General features: G+C 41.0%; 1 protein-coding gene across 1 annotated transcript in view; it reads right to left on the bottom strand.

The window, feature by feature from the left end:
- Positions 1-1,728: 1,728 nt before the first annotated feature.
- ABTB3 (ankyrin repeat and BTB domain containing 3) overlaps positions 1,729-21,645 on the bottom strand; it is a 280,098-nt gene continuing 260,181 nt past the window's right edge. Inside the window, exons 12-17 of the mRNA XM_084617381.1 lie at positions 19,819-19,924; positions 18,912-19,014; positions 15,026-15,107; positions 13,680-13,748; positions 10,581-10,694; positions 1,729-7,498 (exon numbers count right to left, since the gene is read on the bottom strand). Coding sequence (XP_084473507.1) covers positions 7,289-7,498; positions 10,581-10,694; positions 13,680-13,748; positions 15,026-15,107; positions 18,912-19,014; positions 19,819-19,924 — 684 coding nt within the window. The 3' untranslated portion in view covers positions 1,729-7,288. The remainder of the gene's footprint in view (positions 7,499-10,580; positions 10,695-13,679; positions 13,749-15,025; positions 15,108-18,911; positions 19,015-19,818; positions 19,925-21,645) is intronic.

The raw sequence follows: 21,645 nt of genomic DNA, 5'->3' as shown, positions 1-21,645 counted from the left end.
ATTAACAAGAGACCTCATTACAGACATGATTTCACATCTCACAAGATATACAGTAAATTTATATACTGTCCATCTCTCTCTCTCTCTCTCACACACACACACAAAAATAAAAAAACAAAAACATTTCACATGTAAAAAACAGAAGACGCAGAACATGAACTGTTCAGATACAGAATATCTCATTTTATAAAGCATCTTTTGTCCCAGAGGGTCCTAAAATGCTTTACAGAGTCAAGATCTTGCTCTGAGTAGACTCATTCTGTGCAGGTGATATTACAAGGGGAAGGCTTGCAGATGAGCTGGACTGAAGGATAGTCCAGTAGCCATCTCATTAGTGCAAAGAGGCTGAGGGAACTCTTTTCAGAACACCATAATGCTGCTCTAAAACTAGCAGGATCCAGACCTCTCTATTGTGTGATGCAGGACACAGTATAGAGGGGAGCATGGGTCCCGACTACATCACCTTGGTCCGTAAAGTACCAGGAGACACATTAGCCAGGCCCTCCACGCAGTGCTGAAAAGAGCACTAGGAGAGTATCGTACTTCGCTGTGTAGTTGCACCCATGCAACATAGGGTGGGAGTTTGACTTATTTATGATATGCATAATTCTCTCTCACACACAAATTTCTTCATCTACTACTGACATACAAGCAAATGCTAGGGTGAAAGGCAGGTGCTTACAACAGCACGCTTCAACAGTACACAGAAATTTAGGACAGGAAGTGAATAATATACCTACTTGAAATACACAAGAGGAATTTTGGTAGGCACAATATAATTACTAAATTGGAGTTTGGCCAAGACCCTGAGGTCAACAACTCTAACCTACTCTTGTGTAATGTGCCAGCAGTTCTTTAATGACCACAAGGGGTCAGGACCTCAGCTTTCTGACTCATCTGAAAGATGTCACCACCCAGAGCACAGTGCTCCCAAATACCACGCTAGGGCATTGGTTCAGGGACTCAAGAGGGGAAAAGCCACTTTCTGACACACCAGCACTGCCTTCTGAAGCACATGTTTTACTGGAGGTCTAGCCAGCCTTGACTGTACTTAGCTTGGGCTCTCTGACAGGATGAATTATTTTACTTTTATGTAGCACTGTTCATTCTGAAGACTCTCAAAGCGCTTCATGATTTAGAGCCCTACAGCAACATTGAAACCCAGCCACCACAGGGGCATGGGGCAGCATCCAACTGGCACACAGCTCACTGCACAAGAACAGGGGAAAGGGGAACTTTCAATTAAGGATAATGGGGCAAATCCCTCCACTTGAAGCGCTATGTATGTGCTGTTTAAAGGTCATATAGAGTGGAGAGGACCAGATTTTATAAGGTCTCACCTGAACGATACCGCTTCCCCCCCCAAATAGTAAACTAGATGGTATTGAATTTATCCACCATAGGGTGATGAAAGGGTCAGTCAATGCTGCTGGGATTTGATTATGTGGCATGAAGGATTCTAGTTAATTTGAATCTTAGATCACTAAGCCATCCCTGACTGGTGTTATGGCTGTGGCCCACATGATATCTTGTTGAAGCTGACCATTTAAAGAATGCGCTGTTTTCTAATGTGACTGTTTTATAAAGGTCACATCCTTGTATGGCTGAGCGTCCCTGTTTTCTAACTTGCCTTATTTTTAAACATGAATTGTTTCTGCTTTGATATGTCAGGTTGTTTTCTTTGTTTGCTTCAGAAATGTGATAAGAAAAACTCATCTATAACCGCAGTGAGTGGGAAAGGTAATCGAAGTTTTAATGAAAACACAGCAGCAGCAACAATGGGAAGTTGAATGGCCAAGGTCAGCCACCAGCCAAAGGTGTTCAGACAAATTCACTCTCTCAGATGCAATGCAGACATTTATACTGACATAGAAAAGTTAACATTTGCTAGAGCTCAACTATCCAGTCAATGGGAGGAGTGCATGCATATTAGAAATGAGAATACAGCTCCCCATGAATGGTTACAATAGCTGATATCAGCAGGGCAAAACTCTAGATTTCACACTGAGTTGGGCAATCGCTTAACCTGCTTATGTCTCGAGTTACCAGCATGTTAGATGGATATAATAACTATCTCCCTCACAGAGACATTGTGATGTTTATTAAAGGCTAGATGCAGACACCCTCCCTCTCCTTGCTTAATACCACACTCCATCCTTCGTCCTATTAATGTCAATGGGACTATTTCTGGGATAAGGTATTAAGCAGGAGTAAGAGCAGCAAGATCAGGCTGGTAATGTTTGTAAAGCATTTTGAGATTCTCAGATGAAAGACACCATGGGCCAAATCCCAAAGTTCTTATTCAGTTTTTAATCCACCCTTATTCATGCAGAACACCAACTGATTTCAGTACCGGCTTTGATGCATACAGACTTCAGGATCTGGTCCTATGTAAATATTATTATTTATATAGAGCTGACTCCTGAGGGACTCAGAGTATCTACAACTTGCATTGATTTCAATGGAAGCTGCAGGTACTATGCACACCTCAGCATTTGGCCTGTGGTGAATAATATAGGGAAATGGCTTGAGCCCAACCTTGAATCTCAGTATTGTATATAAATTTAAGTGCGTTCACTTTAATGACAGCTGTACGTATGTCAGTAACACACTGACAAAAAGGTCCCAATTGACTTCCCTTGGTGTTGTGTGCAGGACTGTGGGCCCTTAATTTGATTTTTGTTTTTGAAGAAAAGGCCAGCTCTCTCTCTCTCTCACTACTGCACCATTGAAATGTAGCTCATTTCAGTAGGAGCTGAAATCACTGGAAAAAAAAATCTTCAAACATCAAACCACAGTACATTTTGGCACAGAACTGGAGGTTCCAGAAAAACTCCCTATTACACCACACACTGTAATGCATCCAAAAGGGACTAGTACAATTTTTGGTATGAAGCCAACGGTCAGTGGATCTTCCACATGAACCGTGTCAGTTTACAAAGTGGCAGGTGGAAACTTAGCAGAGCAGCTACTGATAGTGCTGGTGGGAGGTTTTCCACTAATTCCACATGCACCACTTGGAATATATACATTTATATACTTTGCACAATCAATTCACTTGTGAGCCAAGAACTTGCATGCAAAGTTTTAACCTTGAGAAAGGTTCCCTTAGGAAACTGGCCATTTTCTAGAGTAGAAAACATTTGGAAGCCATCTGTTTCTAAAAGATGGGAGGCGTGAGGAATGGTCTCCAATCTGTGGAACAGGGAGGATTTGAGTAATGGGGAGGTGGTTTTGGAGTTTTCCCTGAAAAAGAGTACTAACCTTGCTCCCTGATGCCCCAAAACTTTCCTATCATATGTTTCCACCAGCCCACCTCCTCTGCCAGTTCTCAAGCTGACTATGGGGCAATGAACCATAGGGGAGAGCTGGGTTAGTTGAGATAATATCTGCCAGGGTCAGGGAGGGAACCAGTCTGGTTCTAGAACAGGGAGAGTGCAGGAGCTGGCAACAGATTAGGCAAGGTGGGTGTGTTCTGGGGACTGTGGGGCAATTAAGGGAGCTAAGAGGAGATTGTGTCTCTTCTAGAGAAGGAGAAGGCAGGACTTGCAACAGAGAAAGGTCAAAGTGCCTGTAGATGCCCAGATACCACAGTGACGGGAGACTTTATAAAAACCTAGATGGGAAAAAAAAAGCCCTAGATCGTTGTGCAGAGGGAAGGGGGAGTGCGAGTTATGATTGAAAAATGTATATACACTTTTTCTAAGGGTTTTAAAAAGAATTTCCAGTACACCCAACCATCTGAAATTCCTTGGGTTGGGAGGATTGAGGGAATTCTTCCCCCAAAATGGATGAAGTATTGCAATTGGTACAGAGATTACTGAACAGAGGCTTTTGTTTCCTGAAATAACAGCACTTTCTAAAGGACGCTGCTATGTACCACTACAATAACGATTGCTGTATGGATATGCTGTCTTATAGGCCTCATTGCTGCATGGATATGCTGTCTTATAGGCCTCATTGCTGCATGGATATGCTGTCTTATAGGCCTCATTGCTGCATGGATATGCTGTCTTATAGGCATCATGGTCACATTCTAAGTATTTTTTGGATGAAATTCATCATAGAGGCTTCTACTGAAATGGAACGATAGCAGTTCTGGTCCGGTTAGGTGCGGCTCAAGCACTCAGAGGGACTCCAGAATCTGTGCATTGTGGAGCTCAATGGGACCCCAGGTCTGTACCCCCTGCTTATTTGAGTCTGGGAACTCTGCCTCCAATTGAAGGACATGGAGGAAACTCCGTGATGGAAACCATGCAGTTTTTGCTGACCTAATAAGCCCTCCCATGAGCTTTTCCACCAGTGTATGCAAACCATTAATCATACAATGTACTCTAATGTATCCATTAACAATAGCTTTAATAGCAATAGACACTGCTGCATCAATCAATAGCCAGAATCCTCTTTCAGGAGCATTTTTGATCCCATAGACTTCTATAATCTTGTTCTCCTGCTCATGTTTAGTTGAGACCAGCAAAGCAAATCCCACGGTAGCGTAAGTTAAATCTGAAGGCTTATGCACTAGAACACCAAGCATTAGATCGTGCTCAATGTTCCAGATTAATGAGCCCCTGAAGAAGCAAAGGGAATGCGTTTGCTCAGAGGCAGGTATGCTTTGCTGCGACTAGTTTTGGGTCTAATTTTGCCTTGCATGCTCACACAATTCCCTTTTAGTCTATGGTAAGCCCTGGGTACAGAGTGAAGGGAGAATTTGTCCCTTTGTTCCTAACAGGATACTGCGAGTGAATGTATGCTCATGAAAGATGTACTACAGATCAAGCAAGTGAAGTCCTCTGTTTAGCCGCAGAACAGATACCACAAAGTCGGTGACACTTCAAGCTTACCAACACAGCCCATCCTATGCATCTCAGTCCTAACCTAGAGGAGCCAGTTCTCAGGGTGAGACAGGAGAGAAGTCTCCCTTCCCCATCCAGTCTTTGATTTTTTTTTGCTGACACTGCCAAAGGAAGTTACATCTATTGTGGTGGATTTCTGTGCTGGTGACATCAGTCAACATCAATATTCCAATGAGTAACCCAGGGGTATAGGGCTCTATATCCCATTACCAATGCCCTGGACTGCTATTAATGTATGCCCTGAAGTCATTGCTACATAAGCAGTGGTTATCATTCTGTTAGACAACAGATTGCCTCGCTGAATTTATACCTGTGTTTTTATTTCCCACTGAGAAAAATTCTGCTTGTGGATACAAGTCTGCAATGCCTGATGACTTTAGTGGGAGCTCTGTGGGTACCTGAGGGTAAAATTTGGCCTACTTGATTACAGGGTGAAAATCTGGAGCATTATAATTTTATATTCAGAGAAGTTAACATTAAGCTGCTGGGTGAGATTTGTTTTTATATGTAGATTGTCACCAATATGGAATAATGGGTTTCAAGGAGTGAGGAAGCACACCAAACTATAATATAAGCACCCCCAAGAGTTGCAATTGCATTTATCAGGTTCTTGCTTCTCTAGCATTGCAACATTCACAGAAAAGTAAGTCGCCAGTAGCTAAATGTTCTAGACAACATCTTATATGGCATATCATATGCAGAAACAAATTGTCTGGTAATTCATTGTTAGGCTGACATGCTGTGTCTCTGAGACATTAACGGTAGTTGAGACAATTTTGTAATTTGTTGCAGATATTGTATAGGCTTTAAAATGATCAAGCATACAGGAGGATTTACAGATCAGAACAATAAAACAGTTTCCTATCATGGTGATAACTAATGCAAAGACTGTGTTTTCTGAGCATTCCAAAAGCTATAAACATGAAATAGCACCGGACATAAATATTCTAACAAAAGACCAAGAAGTTATCATGCACTGTCAAATTAAAGCTTCTAAAAATCTGTGAACCGGGCACAGTTTCAAAAAGCATGCTAGAAAAGAAATACATGTAATTTTGCCACTGAAAAGGTAGCGCCTTTCTCCTACTCTTTACTGAGGTCTTCCCTATGTTTTAAATCAACCGATTCATGAAAGGTATCATCAAATACAAGAGGTCAGGAAAATAGTGCCACTTAACAGATCTCTCTTGCTAACAGTATGCTGCAAAATAAATTGAGCCCTGACATTGCACACCTCCATTGTAGATAACCTATACATTCTGAAGATACAGTAAGAAATTATTCTATAGTACATATTTAATAATAATTTTAAAAAGTCTACCTTAGTCACAATCTCTGGCCAGTAGCGAAATATTGACATGTTACTAGAATAAAGGCTGATATTAACTCTTTCATGTAACAAACAGAAATCAGCATCTTCCAACAAGTTTCTGTGAGAACCATTTGCACCAAGAAAAAAAAGTAAATATGCTAATTTCACAAATGGAGTTTGACAAGCAGTCTTGGCAAAACAAAGCACAAACATAACATTTCACAGGTACAGTTACCATGCAAATGCATGTTGAGTTTGTTATTGTTTTTAACCCCAAATCACAATTAGCATGCAGATTTTTATTCCCCAACTACTGTAATAGATATTGTCTTGGTAATGTACCTCTTTGGTGTAACCATAACCATTTAGGCAAGATTATACCACCTTGGGAAAGAATACAAGCAAAACCTGCTCATATGTATACAGTATTTACACAGTGTGCCTTTAAAAAACAAAACGTGTTACATAGATTCGCAAACACAACTCTGTCAAAAATTAATTTTTAAGCTTAAGAAATAGATTTTAAACTACAAGGCCACCCCATTTGTTATGAACAATTTTAAAAAGTTCCCACCCCTAAAAATTTGCCAATATATTTCCTCATTTATAACAGTCTTACCAACTCTCTAACACAGTTGACCCTTATGAAATAGCAACTAACAAATCTTACGTTTCTTAAATGCACAATAGAACGGAATCTGGGATAGGTACAGTACACTTCTTAAATGTATAACTTGGTGGAGCAAAATAACCTTAAATAATCCATTTGTCAGTTTAAGTGGTCCATGGCATCTTTGTTCAGGCAGAGGCTTCTGCTGTTCATTGGTGAGTTCTGGCTTTTGTTGGCACTAGCTCCAAGACCACACACTTTTGTGTTCAGAACTGAACATAACAGTAATTCACAGAATAGTGCGAGATCCTTGTTTCTCAAAAATGGGTAGGAGCCATACGTTCAGTATTCCCTCATCTAAGTGAGGCTGCAGCTTAAAAGCAGCACCTTTGGCCAACAACAACAAAAAATATTCCAATGTGAAGTAGAATTTTGTATGTTAATTTAAGCAACTGCAACAGGAGCCTTAACTCGCAGTGTCTTTTCTGAGCGCGATCTCCTTCCTGAACTTTATACAACGGAGCCCTTTGAAGAAGACAAATGAATTGACTGAATCCGTGTCGCCAACGTCCTCTGTAAGTCTTGTAGTACATTCTGACCAGACGTGTCTCCATTCTTGTCATACAATAACTGTTTGAAAGCTTCATTTTCAATGAGGACCATCATATTTTTTAGAAAGTAGCCTTCACAATAGGAGGACAGTTCTGTGACTCCGAGAAACTACAAAAAGTGGGGATTAAAGAAAGGTAATCACTCTGATAGGTATGGGTTAATAAATACTGTTCATGAGAAGTAAAGATTACAAACTGCACACAAACTATACTAGCTACGTTTTTCAGACGGGAACATTGACACCCACATATATGTGTGTGTCAAGTGATATTTCACATTGTTTGCTTCAAATGACAAATTCCAGACTTAAGACTACGTCAATAAACTAAGGTCACCTTGGAGGCAAAATTCCAAGGATGAAATTCAGGCCCCATACAAATCAATGGGATTTGTGTCATGCATGTCATTGGGGCCAGGATTTGGCCCCAAAGTTTCCACCACCAAAACCAGTAGATTTGGGGAGATCTACTAGAGGCCAGGTCTAGCAACACTGTCTCCCAGTATTCCCGCCAAGCATGACACACCTGACCGGCACCACCATCAGAAGTAACTGCTTAAAGACATGTACCCTAGGCCTGGGGTGAAATACCTCCAGCTGGAAAATAGCTGCATGTGAAGTATGTTGTTTTTGGGACCACTACATTCCTTTACACTCAGTGTATCCCATCTTGCTTGCGAGTAAGCAAGCACTACGTGATTCACTAGAGCACAGGAAGTAGCAGTTGCCTCATAAGAAGTAGTGAGCAAATGGCCTGATCCTGAGTTTATGCAAGTAGTAGCCCTGAGCATTCCAGTCAAGGACTAGGCCCTGAGCGTGTTCTGCAAAGCACACAGAAAAGTGCTCCATGGATCCACCAGCCTGGGCAAACTCCTGGTGTGTTTGAGCTCTGAGAACAAATGGAAAGCTTTGGACATGCTAGTGGATGGAGCTGCCAGGAGGCCTATGCAACCCAGAACTGTAGATGGCTTTTCCTATCTTCAGCCTTGGGATCTTTACTCTGCAGAGTCTAGAAAGTAGGGTCCATAGTACAGGCCCACCACTAAATTAACATAATCTGTGGATGACACAAATGTTGACTCCAAAATAAGGGACAGTTCAGGGCAGGTTAGGAGCTTTCTAAAGGAGAACATTATTTTGGATCTGGAAGGTCAGATGCTTAGCTGGTGTAAACTGAAGTAGCTTCACTGAAATCAGGGAGTTGTGTTAATTTACACCATCTGAGGATCTGAATCAGAGACTGGATTAATTTTCTTTGGTGGATTTACTGTTCTCTTAAGATTTCACTCCATTCTTCTTTACTCCTCCTTCCGTTCTCCTTACTCTATTTCAATGTACAGTACATTGCAGTGAGGAAATAATATATTTCTCTTTTCTTTCTTATTATTAATCTGATCCCCAGCTGGCATGTTGGGGAAGTGCTGAGTATTATTATGTGTACTCTCAAAACTCCTATTGACCTCACTGAAAGTTTGGGGTATGCATGGAAAGCATGACTGGTACCTTGTAGAAACTAATCAACCAGTGTCACCAATGCAATTTGCCAAATCACATGGCTTTTCTCTGGAGAGAGCACACAGTAAAGAGAACCTGGCGTAAAAATGAAAACTTGAAAGCTATGCTAATCAAATGACCATTTCTTCCTAAGGTCCTTTATAATCACAGGAATAGAAAGTCCTCAGCAACCATCTAAATGAACTGAATATTCAGAATATAACACTATCCCATGCCACAGAGTTAACTAATGCACCTGTGATCTGGGGACACTCTATGCCAGCAGAAGACAAGAAATAGAGGCTGCTTGTAAAACCTGCATTCTGAGCAGGGTGAGAAGAACTGAATATTGAAATGTGAACAATTTAACAATTTACAGACCATCAAGTCTGAAGTGAAGGGTCTTGGTCTCATAAGTCTGCCATATAGACATACCTTCCACTGGCAGAATTCAGTGACAGCTCCATGCATTGAGCACTTGCTGGATCTGGCCCACAGAAGTGAACTAGGGCCCAGATTCAGCATGTGCCCAACCTTGCCTTCAGTGGGGTTACTCACATGCTTAAGTGAACTGCTGAATTGGGGCCTACAGAGATAAAAAATCCAGTGTAGTTTATCTCACTTTTTGAAGAAAAGGCCCAAGAGTTGAAATCAAAATTGAAATGATTCTTTTTAACTAGAATTAAAAACCCCTGCTAAATCCAGAAGTTGTCTCATAAGCTGGGAAATAAATCAGGTGCCTTTCAAGGTGGAGGATTATTCTGTTCCTTCATTTGTTTCTATCACAAAAGATAGGCCTTGAGATACACTTCATATATAACTCATTTTCAGGAATGAAATGTTTTCCTATTTCAAAAGTTGATGGCATACCTATGCACATCAAATGCATAGCATTATATATTGGGAATACATGACTGTGAGAAATAAAGATTTGATCAGCAGGAGTTGGGAATGGCCTGTGGATCACCTCAAACGAGTGCTGATCAAATCCCTAGGTCACACCACACCATTAGCTCTTTTGTACATGCCACATGTTACAGAAAAATAATTTTAGGAATGCTTGTAACATATTTTTATTGGGACTTTATTTTGTATCCCTCCACCTGCCAAGCCTTAGTTAATGTGAGTTCCACTATACAATGCTTCAAAGGAGAGGAAAAAATAAAACTAAAAAATGTAAAACACCTAAAGTAGTTTTTCTAAGTCTAAAAACATCATGCTTTAATATCCTATAATTCAGGACCACTGGGAGGATTATGGAATCCTGGATTCAACTGGGAAGCTGGGCATTTTTCCTCTCCAATGGTATAAAAGTCTCATTACTATCCCTGCAGGGTTGTAAGACATTAGACTTTGACAATGTGTCATTTTTAGATACAGAAAAGCTGTCAGCTACTAAGGCCAAGTACTACTCATCATGAACCTCCAGTGAGGGTAATGTTAGTGGGAATATCCCCATTTGCAAGAGGAAGGAAGGCAAGATTACTTTTTTTTAAAGGCAACTGTTTGAAATGGCTTAGGGATGTGGAATGTTACAATAAGTCCCAGAGAGTGGCCTATAGGGACAGATGATGAGGTCATAGATATGTGACAAATTGCACAAGCATGTGATACATTTATCACTGCCTATCACCTGGCGATGAACTTCACACAGTCGGGGTAGACAGACATGCATGCACACACGTACAATTGTTTTACCTTGGCATGGTTGTAAATATCCACACAGTTTTCTGTGTTTATACTTTTTGCACAGATGATCTCACAGTGTCGTTGCAAAGCTTCAAGCTGGAAAAATTTAGCAGCAGAGAGAAGCTAAACAGCAGATAAAAAAAGTGTTAGGACCGTATTAAACAGTATCATTTCCTTGCTATTTTATTACATTTATACACAGACTTATAATTAATTACGTTTAATTTAATTTAATTATCAGTCATTTAACTGCCATAATAAGAAGGTTCTTTTGCTGATTTTACCCTTTTTGGTGTTACAAAGGGAAGTAACATAACAGCTTAAACTATGACGAGCGGCTGTTGGTAAGTGATGAGTGGAAAACAGAACATTCAGATCCAGATGCTGCCATTTTGGGGGTGTGGGACAGAAGTGTATAAGTTCCCCTGATCTCTGGGCACTATCGAGGAAGCAGCATAACCATCAGAGCCTACAGCCCTTCCACAAATGTGACTCTGAAGAATCTGCCCAGCTACACGTTAGAAACGAACAGCCAGGGTTCAACCCTGCTTTTTGCATTAGCACAAACAGAAGTTATGGGATTGATGTAGGAATTACAGGGTGAAAACCTATGGCATGTGTTTTGCAGGTGGTTAGATTAGACAACTGCAATAGTCCCTTCCGGCCTTAAAATCTATGAAACCAGGTGGGTTCAAACCTCTTATCTCAGCTGGTGGAAAAGGGTAGTGCAGGCAGAGCTCCACCCAATCCCTTTTCTGGAAGGTAGGCAGGGGTTCTTCAGCACTACGCAGTTTGCTCTGATCAATACACATATATGAGGTTGAGCTGGGAGCTCTATCTATTTTTAGCCATTTATATAACACTTATCACTGGGAATACCCGACAAAGTGCTGCTCAGTGGAACCCAACAGTGCCTTCACACTGCAGGCCAGGGCTGTTAGGAAAAAACTGTTAGAAAGTTGTTCTGGCCCTGTCCATCCACTCACCTCCAGCTCCCCTAAATAATCCCCTAAATAAATCCAAAATCTGGAAAATCTGCAGTGCTGATGTGACAGCAGCCATATGGCCCCAATTATGAATTGCAGCAAAGATTTCAGTATTTCCTGTGCTTCTTGTTACCACATTTATAATAAAGCAAGTTGCTAAATATAACTTTAGAAAACTAGGGCCGTATCCAGGCTCCAGCTGCCACTGTGGCTCAAGGAGTCAGACCTGTGATCCACAAGGGCTCTTAAACCACAGGAAACAAAGGGAATCCTGAGGGATTAGGAGCCTTCTCTTAGGCAGCTGCATAGTCTTTTCAAGGCTGCTCAACGCCCCCGTTTTGTCCAACACAGCTGCCATATTTGACAGTAAAGCCCATGGGAATGCCCTCAGAGGGGGCCATGTGCCGGGCTTGGACACCCATATAAGGCCAAATAGGCCTTTCTCTTTCCCCATCCAGTCAACTGTTGGGGAGGTCTATATTTATATAGTCTCGATTCAGAAAGAGGGAGGGGGTGTTACCTAGCTGATTATGTGTATAGATCTGTATCTGTAAAGCTGTTGTCCTATCTAGTTTGAGAACACTTTTTGTCGGAAGAGTTAGGGTTTATCGGCCTCTTTGCAAAGTTGTGGGAATGAATTTGAAAAATAACAGCTGGTTTTAGTAAGAGAAAGGAAGTTAATTCAACTGAGCTTAGTTAAAACTGTGCCACTGAACTGGAGAGGACTAATTCCAGTTTTGTCTACTTATACAAATACTCCCCCCTCCAAAACTTCCTCAGCAGGATTATTATAAGCATTACGATACCCACCAAAATAGACTCTCATTGGCCAATCATACCCAATTGCTGCCAGTTTCCGGTAGCACTATCTCTGTCAAAACATCTTGCTTGGGTGTCTCACACTGCACAATAATATACTGGCAGATTCTATATAACCCCTCTACCCCTCTGATACTATATAGTTTGTGCACTATGATTTTTACCAACTGTATAAATATCAGTGATTTTAATATTTAGTGTCCTATATTAGTTTTACCTGATATAACCTGAAAGCTGTGGATATGAAAGCTTCCAGTTCAGATTGGCGAGGAAGTTGCCCAAATATGCCTTAGTTTGTGTTTTATTGGGAGCCACTTGGTTGAACAATGGCTGATAATAACAATGCACAGAATTTTGGAAGGAGATCACTTAAAATCCATACAAGTTATGCACATTTGGCTGGGGAGAGGATGAGTCAGATTCAGTATTTTTTGTGGGGGAGGGCAGGTGGAGGGGGAAGATGAAAAGTGTAACTGGACTCCTTGGACAGGAGGATATGCTTTTGGGATAAAAAAATATTCCCCCTTCCTTCCATCTCAGGAGGCAGTTTAAAGGTCCCAATTCAGCAACACAGTTAAGCATCTGGCTACTTGAAGCTGAACTTTGACTTCAATGGAACTACTCACATGCTTAAAGTTAGGCATATGCTTGCATATCTTCCTGAATGAGGAACTACACATGAGATTATTCTACTTTTCTGGACATTTGACTCCTAGCTAACAACCCCAGAGACACAGCTTGGAAAGGGGAATAGACTGATTTAGCGGCAAGAGACATCCTATTAAGACTAAGAGAATGAGGCTGTTGTACCATGCTGAGGGAAAGATTTCCAAATTTTGTAACACAAGCTTTTTGCTCTACTAGAAGAGCTTTTCAGAGTGTCTGGCCAGACATTTTAGTTCAAATTATCTTTTGCTTTGAGGTTTTTCCTCTCTCTTTTCTGTCCTATGTCTAATAAAACCTACTTTTATTTATGTTAACTGGAATTGGGGGTGGAGGCTGCAAGCTGGGTATTCATAATGGTGGCACCTCAGTGAAGATCAACTCTGAACTCAGGGAAGCAGGAAGAAGTGGTGGAGAGACAGTCTGAGACTGGAGGAAGAAATGAAAGCAGGTTTTGATTCCTTTCCTCAAAAAGTGCAGACAGATGCCACTGTAGCCATGGGGAAAACTAAACAATCTGGTGAAGAGTTATGTGCTGTTTGCCAACGCTTGATGGAGACCATTTCCATGTGCAGCTATGTGACCACTGGAGAGATCACTTATTGTAACTCCCATTGGAATGGAGTAAAATACTTCTTACCTCCATTATTTCATTATTCTTAATCAGGAGTGATTCTGCACCGCCATAGTAAAGATACTGCATAACCAGCTGAAACAAAACAAAGAGACTGTTTGCTTATGAAAAGCAGACAACACATGTTCATTACATAAGTCTTCCTTTCATTGTCCTGCCTCCCTTTGCTTCAGTGGTCATTGTCATTAGTGTAACATGGGGAGGCTCACAGAACCATATCATTCCTGCTTGAGTAAAACACACGCAAGTGAAGAGGTTACTCTGAAAAATAAGCCGCTTTGGAAAAGCCACTCATGAGCACCATTTTTAACTTTGCATCATGGGAATGGTGTGGTGGGGGAAGGCGTGTGAGGCTACCAAACAATGTGCAGGGCTACGGATTTGTCAGTCAAACTGGTCAAAAACCTGCAGGGGTCAGGCCATACATGGATATCTTCTCTGTCTCTGCACAGTTCTAGGTGTCTCTTCACAGGTAGCAAGGCTTCTCTCCCAATCCCTATTAGCCACAGTGCTGTGACTCTCCAAAGAGGTTCAGGTAGCTCACAGGACAAGTTGATCCCGGCTCATTCATTTTCTGATACCGTTTTTACACCACTTATTCAGGAGAACATGCCACATATAGTGGCTGTTCCCTGATTTCTTCCCTTTCTGGGAAACCACACCCCCTTCTTCCCACACTTCTATAGGCAAGCATGGTTGGTGAGAAGGTTTGTGCTGGGGTTTTGCATTGTAACATGGGCCAAATAATATTTCTCCTCAGGAAACTTAGATTAAGTTTAAATGTTATTGCAGGCAGCTGTAAGTGACACTGAAAAATATCTGCAGCTCTAACAGTCAGTAAATGGAACTGTCATTGCTCTGGTTAAAATAAACTTTTCTTAGGCATGCAAGGTCTTGAATACACTGCATCTAGCCTAATATGTGAGACAGTAAGTTTGGCTCCACATTTTCACAGAAGGAATTACAAAATTTGAGTAAACAAATATTGCTAGGAAAAGAAAGGCCTCTACATCCTCCCGGCTTGTGTGTGCAAATGCAGGAATACCAAACATGAGAAAAAAGAACTCAAAAGTCTATGCAAATGTTCCACTGAAATGCACTGCTCTGTCTTCAAAGACTACAGAAGTGAAATATACACAGTTAAATCTAGTCACTTACATGTTATTTGACTGCAATCAGCATGATAATGCAGGTTACTATATAAAGGGAGTTGAGGCCTTTGCTTATGAAACCACTACTCTAAGGTCTGATATGTCTCATTTACTAAATGTAATTTCATTAATTTGTGCAGGGTACATACAATTGTTGATGACACACATTCCATTCGGATGGTATGTGGGCACAGACTTTACCTGAAATATGGGGTACTTCACATAGCTGATCTCAATACAAGTGTTCTCAGCTGAGGGTTTGCTAGATAGCAGTGCTTTAAACCTAAATAAAAATGAGCAAGATTGAAATACCACACTACAATTACCTTTCTGCTGAAATAGAGCAAAGTGGAAGGGAGGCGACCATCAATTACTATGAAAATAGGACATTAGAACGTGGAGAAGCTTACCGGGATTTATATCCTGAAATATATGATGGTTTATATACTGCAGGGAGTTTGTCTACACCATAATTGGGAGCATGAATGCAGCATGGCATACCTGTGCTAGCTTTAATCTAGTTAGCACAACTCTCAAAATAGCAATGAAGATGTGGCAGCGTGGACCCCCGTGCAGGCTAGCAAAGCGAGTTCATACCAACTTGTGGGCAGGCTTGTACAGCCCATGCTGCTCCACCGTCATTGCTATTTTTAGCCAAGCTAGCTAGATGAAAGCGAGCCCAGGTATGCCTGCTTGAGCTGCAATCACTTCTTCGATTGCAGTGTAGACGCCCCCTTAGAGGCATGTCACTAAATTCAAAGTGAAATTAGGAAACCTCATTGATTAGGACATTTCATTCTGAGTTTCTGGAAAATGTATAAGACAGTTACCTTTTCAGGAACTGGTGTTCTTTGAGATGTGTTGCTTTGTCTATTCCACAATAGGTGTGTGTGCTCGCCACGTGCACTGGTGCCGGAAGTTTTCCCCCTAGCAGTACCCGTAGGGGGGGAGCCCCCCTCCCCCCGCAACCCCTGGAGTGGCGCCTGTCTGGCGTGGTATAAGGGGAGCTGTGCGCTCCCCCCCACCCTCAGTTCCTTCTTGCCGCCAGTGAAGGTGCGTCGGAACTGCTCCACTCCAGCTTTGCTGTTGTTCGTCCCCAGAACTGTTCGTTCGTTCTGTATTAGTACCTGTAGTTAGTTAGCTGTTTAGTTAGTTTAGTTAGTCAGTGAACCCGGGCCGGGGCATGCCCCGCGCCCCGGAGTTTAAGTTGTGCAGCTCTACAGCTAACTAACTACAGGTACTGACACTGAATGAACGAACAGTTTGGGGGATGAGCTACAGCAAAGCTGGAGCAGAGCAGTTCCGACGCACCTTCACTGGCGGCAAGAAGGAACTGAGGGTGGGGGGAGCGCACAGCTCCCCTTATACTGCGCCAGGCAGGCGCCATTCCAGGGGTCGCGGGGGGTGCTTCCCCCTATGGGTACTGCTAGGGGGAAAAACGTCTGGCACTGGTGCCTGTGGCAAGCACGCATGCCTACTGTGGAATACACATGAGCAATCACTCGAAGAACTAATTTTGTGAAAAAACCTACCTAGGAAATATAAATGCTGTGCCCACTTGGAACTTATTACAGGATCAGGGACTGACTGTTTCTTTGAATGTAGATAGCGCCATTTTTGAGTAAAACCTGCAATTTTTAAAAATTCAGAATTTCTTCTTGGATTGATATCAGCTTGCATTTTAAATATTTGCAGCTTTTTTTCCCTCTCGCATCTCCATTGTCCTGGCTTGCAAGATGGCCAGTACAAAATGTTTAAGATTCTACATAAAGAAGTTTAATACTTTAATGCAGATTTAAAACAATAGTTTGGGGAAGGGGAGAGAAAGAACTGGATGGATCGCTGTTCTCAGAATGTTAAAATTCTCACTTCAACCACAGATTTGGACATAAAAGCAGAGTAGAATTCATTTAAGTTAATTGTAATTGTATGTGATATTTATACAGATATGTAGATATTTACCTATAAATCTAGGATTTTAGCTTTTAAAAATGTTTAAATTACTAGACTGTAATTGACAACTTTAGACACTGAAGACCTCTTTTCGGCCCTGATTCGAGAAAACATTTCTATTCAGGACAGCACATAAGCATTGGCCTAGACGGGGGACAGACTTAAGCAAAGGTCTAAATGCTTTCCTGAATCAGGGCTTGAATGCACATCATCGTGCACAGGACAGCTAAGCAAGGACAGCAAATGTGCAGTCTTCCAAATGTGTCATACCTTTGTTTTCGAAGGACTGCCTTTTCAACGCACCTCTGCTAAGTCTGGCAGCTTTTGCTGGTGCTTTTTGTTATCAGGGACATATCTCCACTTGAAACTAGTCTGAGACCACCACTCAGTTCACAAGCAGCCAACAGATAGTAAATGCTTTCATTCACAACCAGCACTGGCTGTATTCAAACCAGTACCTCTTGTTTGCTATGTTTTTTGCCTTTGAGGCATCTCACAATATTCAGGCTAACCTTTTAACTCTTGACATTTTATTTCATGACTCAGAGCATTCTCTTATGTGCCTATCTTCCTTCTCAGTGCTAATCCATGGCAGACAATGCAATTTCTTTTTTGATTGCCATATTAGGGCTGGTACAGCTTGTATGTGTGTGTATAAATGTAGTATTTTAATTAGGCGTTGACAGCCAAATAATTATCTCCTACCACATAAAACAAAAGAAAGCTGAGAATCATGAAACGGCAGTCTACAAAATTTTGTCTGAGAAGGGTGATATACACAGGTACCCTCTCAATGATATTTTCTTTGTAAATCCAGCTGCAGGTAAGGGTGCCAGGTTCCTTACACTTGTTTATAGGTATCTACATTTAAAGGTGTGTTTCCTAGATAGCAGGAAATAATTTCCTAGGTTAATAATTCAATATTTTTGGGGGGAGGGGGAAGGGTGAGGAATGCCTTGCCCCAGCTCCTTCCTGCTCTCCAAGGGATACTTGCAAGTTTGGACTTCAAGTGCCACTATTTTTCTCTCAAAAGTAGAAAGTATGATGACAAGAAAGAGATTTTCCCACTCCCTGAAGTTGTAACCCAAACCTTCCACCCAATGCATGGTTAAGACAATGGGCTGGATTCATCATAGATAGTAGCGATGAAATCCTGCCTCACTGAAGCCGATGGGAGTTTTACTATTGTCTTCAACAGGACCAGAATTTCATCCCCAACATTTTCCAAAAGTTGACCTTCTGAATATGTTGCAAGCCCAGCTTATCCGTTAAGACAAATATCTGCTGGAGTGTGGCCTAGTTGCATCAATTTAACTAAAATAGGTTTAAAACCCAGTTTAGTTAAATGGGTGCAAACTGCTGTATGGATACATTTATATCTGTTTAAAACTGGCTATATTGATTAGATTGCACCTGTATATTTACAAACGCCTGTTAAATTGAAATAAGCCATTCAAACCAAAATAAGAGTGCCTACACACAAAATTTGCACTGGGTTAGCTAATATATACCTTTAGTTAAACTGATGCAAGTTTGTGTATAGACTAGGCCTGTGACTCGGAGACGAAGGAAACCCTGCTTGAAGCTGGTTTAGAGCTGTTGTTCCAGGTTCCAGTCTTTGGAGTAGGGGATTGACAATGAATGCTGCCACTGGAAGTTGCCTGGTATGTTTCTGTACATTTAATTCCATTTTAAAAAATGTAAACTCTCCCAATGGGTTGTGTAATGGACACTTCTATAAATAAAATGCATACAGGAAACGTGCAAAGGAGGGTTTGGCCATTCAATGTATATGAAAACGGAGCATAAAAGGAGTGTGAATCTTTCATTACTAGGGCCCTGATCCTGCAACGAGCTTCATGCAAGTGAATTCCTGTGTTCAAAGGGAGCCCCATTGACTTCTGCACAGGTGCAAGGGTTTGCAAGCATGGAGCGCATTACAAGATTGGGGCATAGAGCCCGTCATTTGTTAAATGTCCTACAAACCAATCAGAACCATGCTGTCAAGAAAATACTCTCTAAACAAACCCAAAGACTGAAGCCCATTACCTGAATCATTAGTGCCAACAAATCTCAACAGCAGAAAAGATCAAATTATTTGCATTTATTAAAAAAAATACACCTGTACATTTACCTTGGGGATGCAGTAAATAGTAACACTCGATGTGCATAAAATGGTCTTCCTTCCACCAGAAATGTAACATCTGACATCTCTTTATTGTTAAGAAAATGGGGATCTGGAATCACAAAAGGAAAAGAAAAACTTTAGTTGGGAACAGGTGAAATGTATAGAAAGCATTTTCCTGTTTTTGTGAGAAAAGACAATGGCTTAAGGGGACATGTTTTTAAATGAGAAAAGCCTGTGAAGCTGGTTTGAATAGTCCGAGGTGGAAGATATATTGATATTCTAACAGAATCTGTACAAAGTCAATTAAAAAACTCTGAAAGTCATTTTTTATCTCATATAAGATAACAGTCATCCATCACATGCAGTTCTTTCTAGACTTTGGCTGAACTTTGAACTACTCCCTAGTCCTGTTCTCCCTCTGCACCTAGTGACATCTGTACTTAAGCAGACACAAGAGGCCCTGAGTCTCATGTACATTAAGGCCCTTTTACACCACTCTGGCTGTGTGGCCTGAGTGTAAAGGAATCAGACCCAAAAGTAACTTGCAAAACTGCAGGTCCAATCCTGGGCATCCAAAGACACCTATAGATTTCAATGGAAATTTTAGGTGAGTAAGAAATGCAGGATTGGGCCCCAGACCAGTTTTTCCAATTCTGCGTTTTATAGTTTGGTGTGCTCTGTCTTCTGGCCACGACGACTGCCTAGTATATAGAAGAATGCAGTGGCTCCAGAGCACTCAAACTGAAATCACATTTCTGCTGCCAGAGTTCTTGCAGCAATGCTTAGAAACCCAAAGACTTACTTTATTTCAATCATTTTCATTAGCGTTTACCTCTTTCCTTTCTTTTGATCTCTCCAAATCCTAGGACAGCACTCTGTGAACATTGTGATCTGCACCTCACCTGTGACTTACCTAAACGAGAGGTCTGCTTTCGTTTGATTTCAACAAGCTTTGGAATAGGATAAGGTCCATAGCAATGAGTGAAAATGACAGACAGTTGCTGACTTATCACTTCATTCTATACAAAAGAAATAAATACAAGTATAAGCTTGTGGGTTAACAGGTACAAGCTCAAATCATTCCCGAGAGTTCCCTGAATAGTGCGCAATTCTAAGGTGACCAAATTGTGGTCACCAAAAGCTCTGTCAAAAATTTTGATTTACAATTATCAATTCTTCTTATCCAATCCCCCATCACCCACATTTTTGTTGTTGCTCCCTCCCAATATGCATCACTTAAATGAAAAACTCCTCTACCAGAAGCCTTTTTTTATCCAGATAAATTCCATATCAACTGCTCCCTTCAGATAAGCAGAGTTCTACAGAAATATGGATTTAATTTCATTATTAAAATTCATTTTTACTGTAAAATGACTAAGCTGGCTTTTTAAAATGGTTTATTTTCTTTTTTAGGAGAACAAATGTTACTAAATAAACATATCTGCAATGTGCGAATGCTCCTGAAAACAGACCCTACTTTGTATGTTGATAGCTGTTTTATATCTTGTAATATAATTTCTTAATTTAATTCTAGTTATGTCTCTGATGTAATTTTGTATCCTTTTCACTGGTATTTACCCTATTGGTGTTATTCTAGCTTCTGTAAACAAGGAAGGATTGTCTAATGATGCAGCCACTAATCTGAGTCTCGCAGCTGGGTTCAGTTCTTGGCTCTCCCACAAGTTTCCTGTGTGATCTTGGGTAAGTAATTTACAGGTAAATTTTCAAAAATGTCTAAGTGCCTTAAGAGTTTAAGTCCCATTTTCAAAGGTTTTTAGGTGCTTAAAGATGCAAATAGGCGCCTAGGGGGATTTTCAAAAGTGCCTAGGTGACTAACACCCACTGCTTTCAATGGGAGTTAAGTGTTTTGGAAAATCTCACTAGGCAACTATAGGCACCTAAATACTTTAAAGATCTGGTCCTTCGGCCTTTAGGAGCCTACATGTCACTGAAAGTCAATGGGACTTTGGCTCCTAAGTGGCTAAATCAGTTTTGAAAATGGGACTATATGCTTCTGAAAATGTCAGATTTCTGCTGGTGAAAAAGGGGCCAGCTTCACTGAAGTTAATGGACTACTATGTCAATTAACATAAGCAGAGACTATGGCCCTTAATCCCTCTGGGCCTCAGTTCCTATCTGTAAAATGGGGATAACTGTACTTCCTTGCTTCACAGGGGTGTTGCAAGAATAAATGTATTAAAGATTGTGAGGAGCTCAGATACTACAGTGATGGAGGCCACAGAAATAGCCAGGTAGATATAAAATAAACATAACATTAAAAATGTGAGTTGTTTAAATTCTATATTTAAAATATCTGCACAGTGCATAGAACAGAAAGTGAAGCTTTAATTCCTAAGCAGATTTCACTAAGCTCTGGAAATAGTCACTTATTCCTTAACTTACATAAAATGTTAGGTGAGGTGGCAAAGATATTGGAACAACTGTTCTACAGTATCGATTAGTATAAGAAAAATACAAATTGTGCCCTCAGATGTGCGAATGCACCTCCACATGACTTCGAAGGAAACTGCAAAAGCATCCAAGGACAGACCGTGTCTCCTGTTTCTTCAGACTTAATGCTAAGAGAAACACTCAGAAGTAGATTGCAGTGGTACCAAGCAACTCAGATTGTCAAAAAGGGTGAAATGTGTTTTTCACTGAAAACCTGAGCAGGGAGTCTGGGAATACAGCTCAAGAGATGGGAAAAACACCTGCTGTTTTGCTTAAAGAAATTGGTGAC

This window comes from Lepidochelys olivacea, assembly GCF_965140295.1.
Source record: "Lepidochelys olivacea isolate rLepOli2 genome assembly, chromosome: 1".
Classification (NCBI taxonomy): Eukaryota; Metazoa; Chordata; order Testudines; family Cheloniidae; genus Lepidochelys; species Lepidochelys olivacea.
The sequence above is the reverse complement of the archived record's forward strand: the minus strand, read 5'-3'. Positions and strand labels throughout refer to the sequence as shown.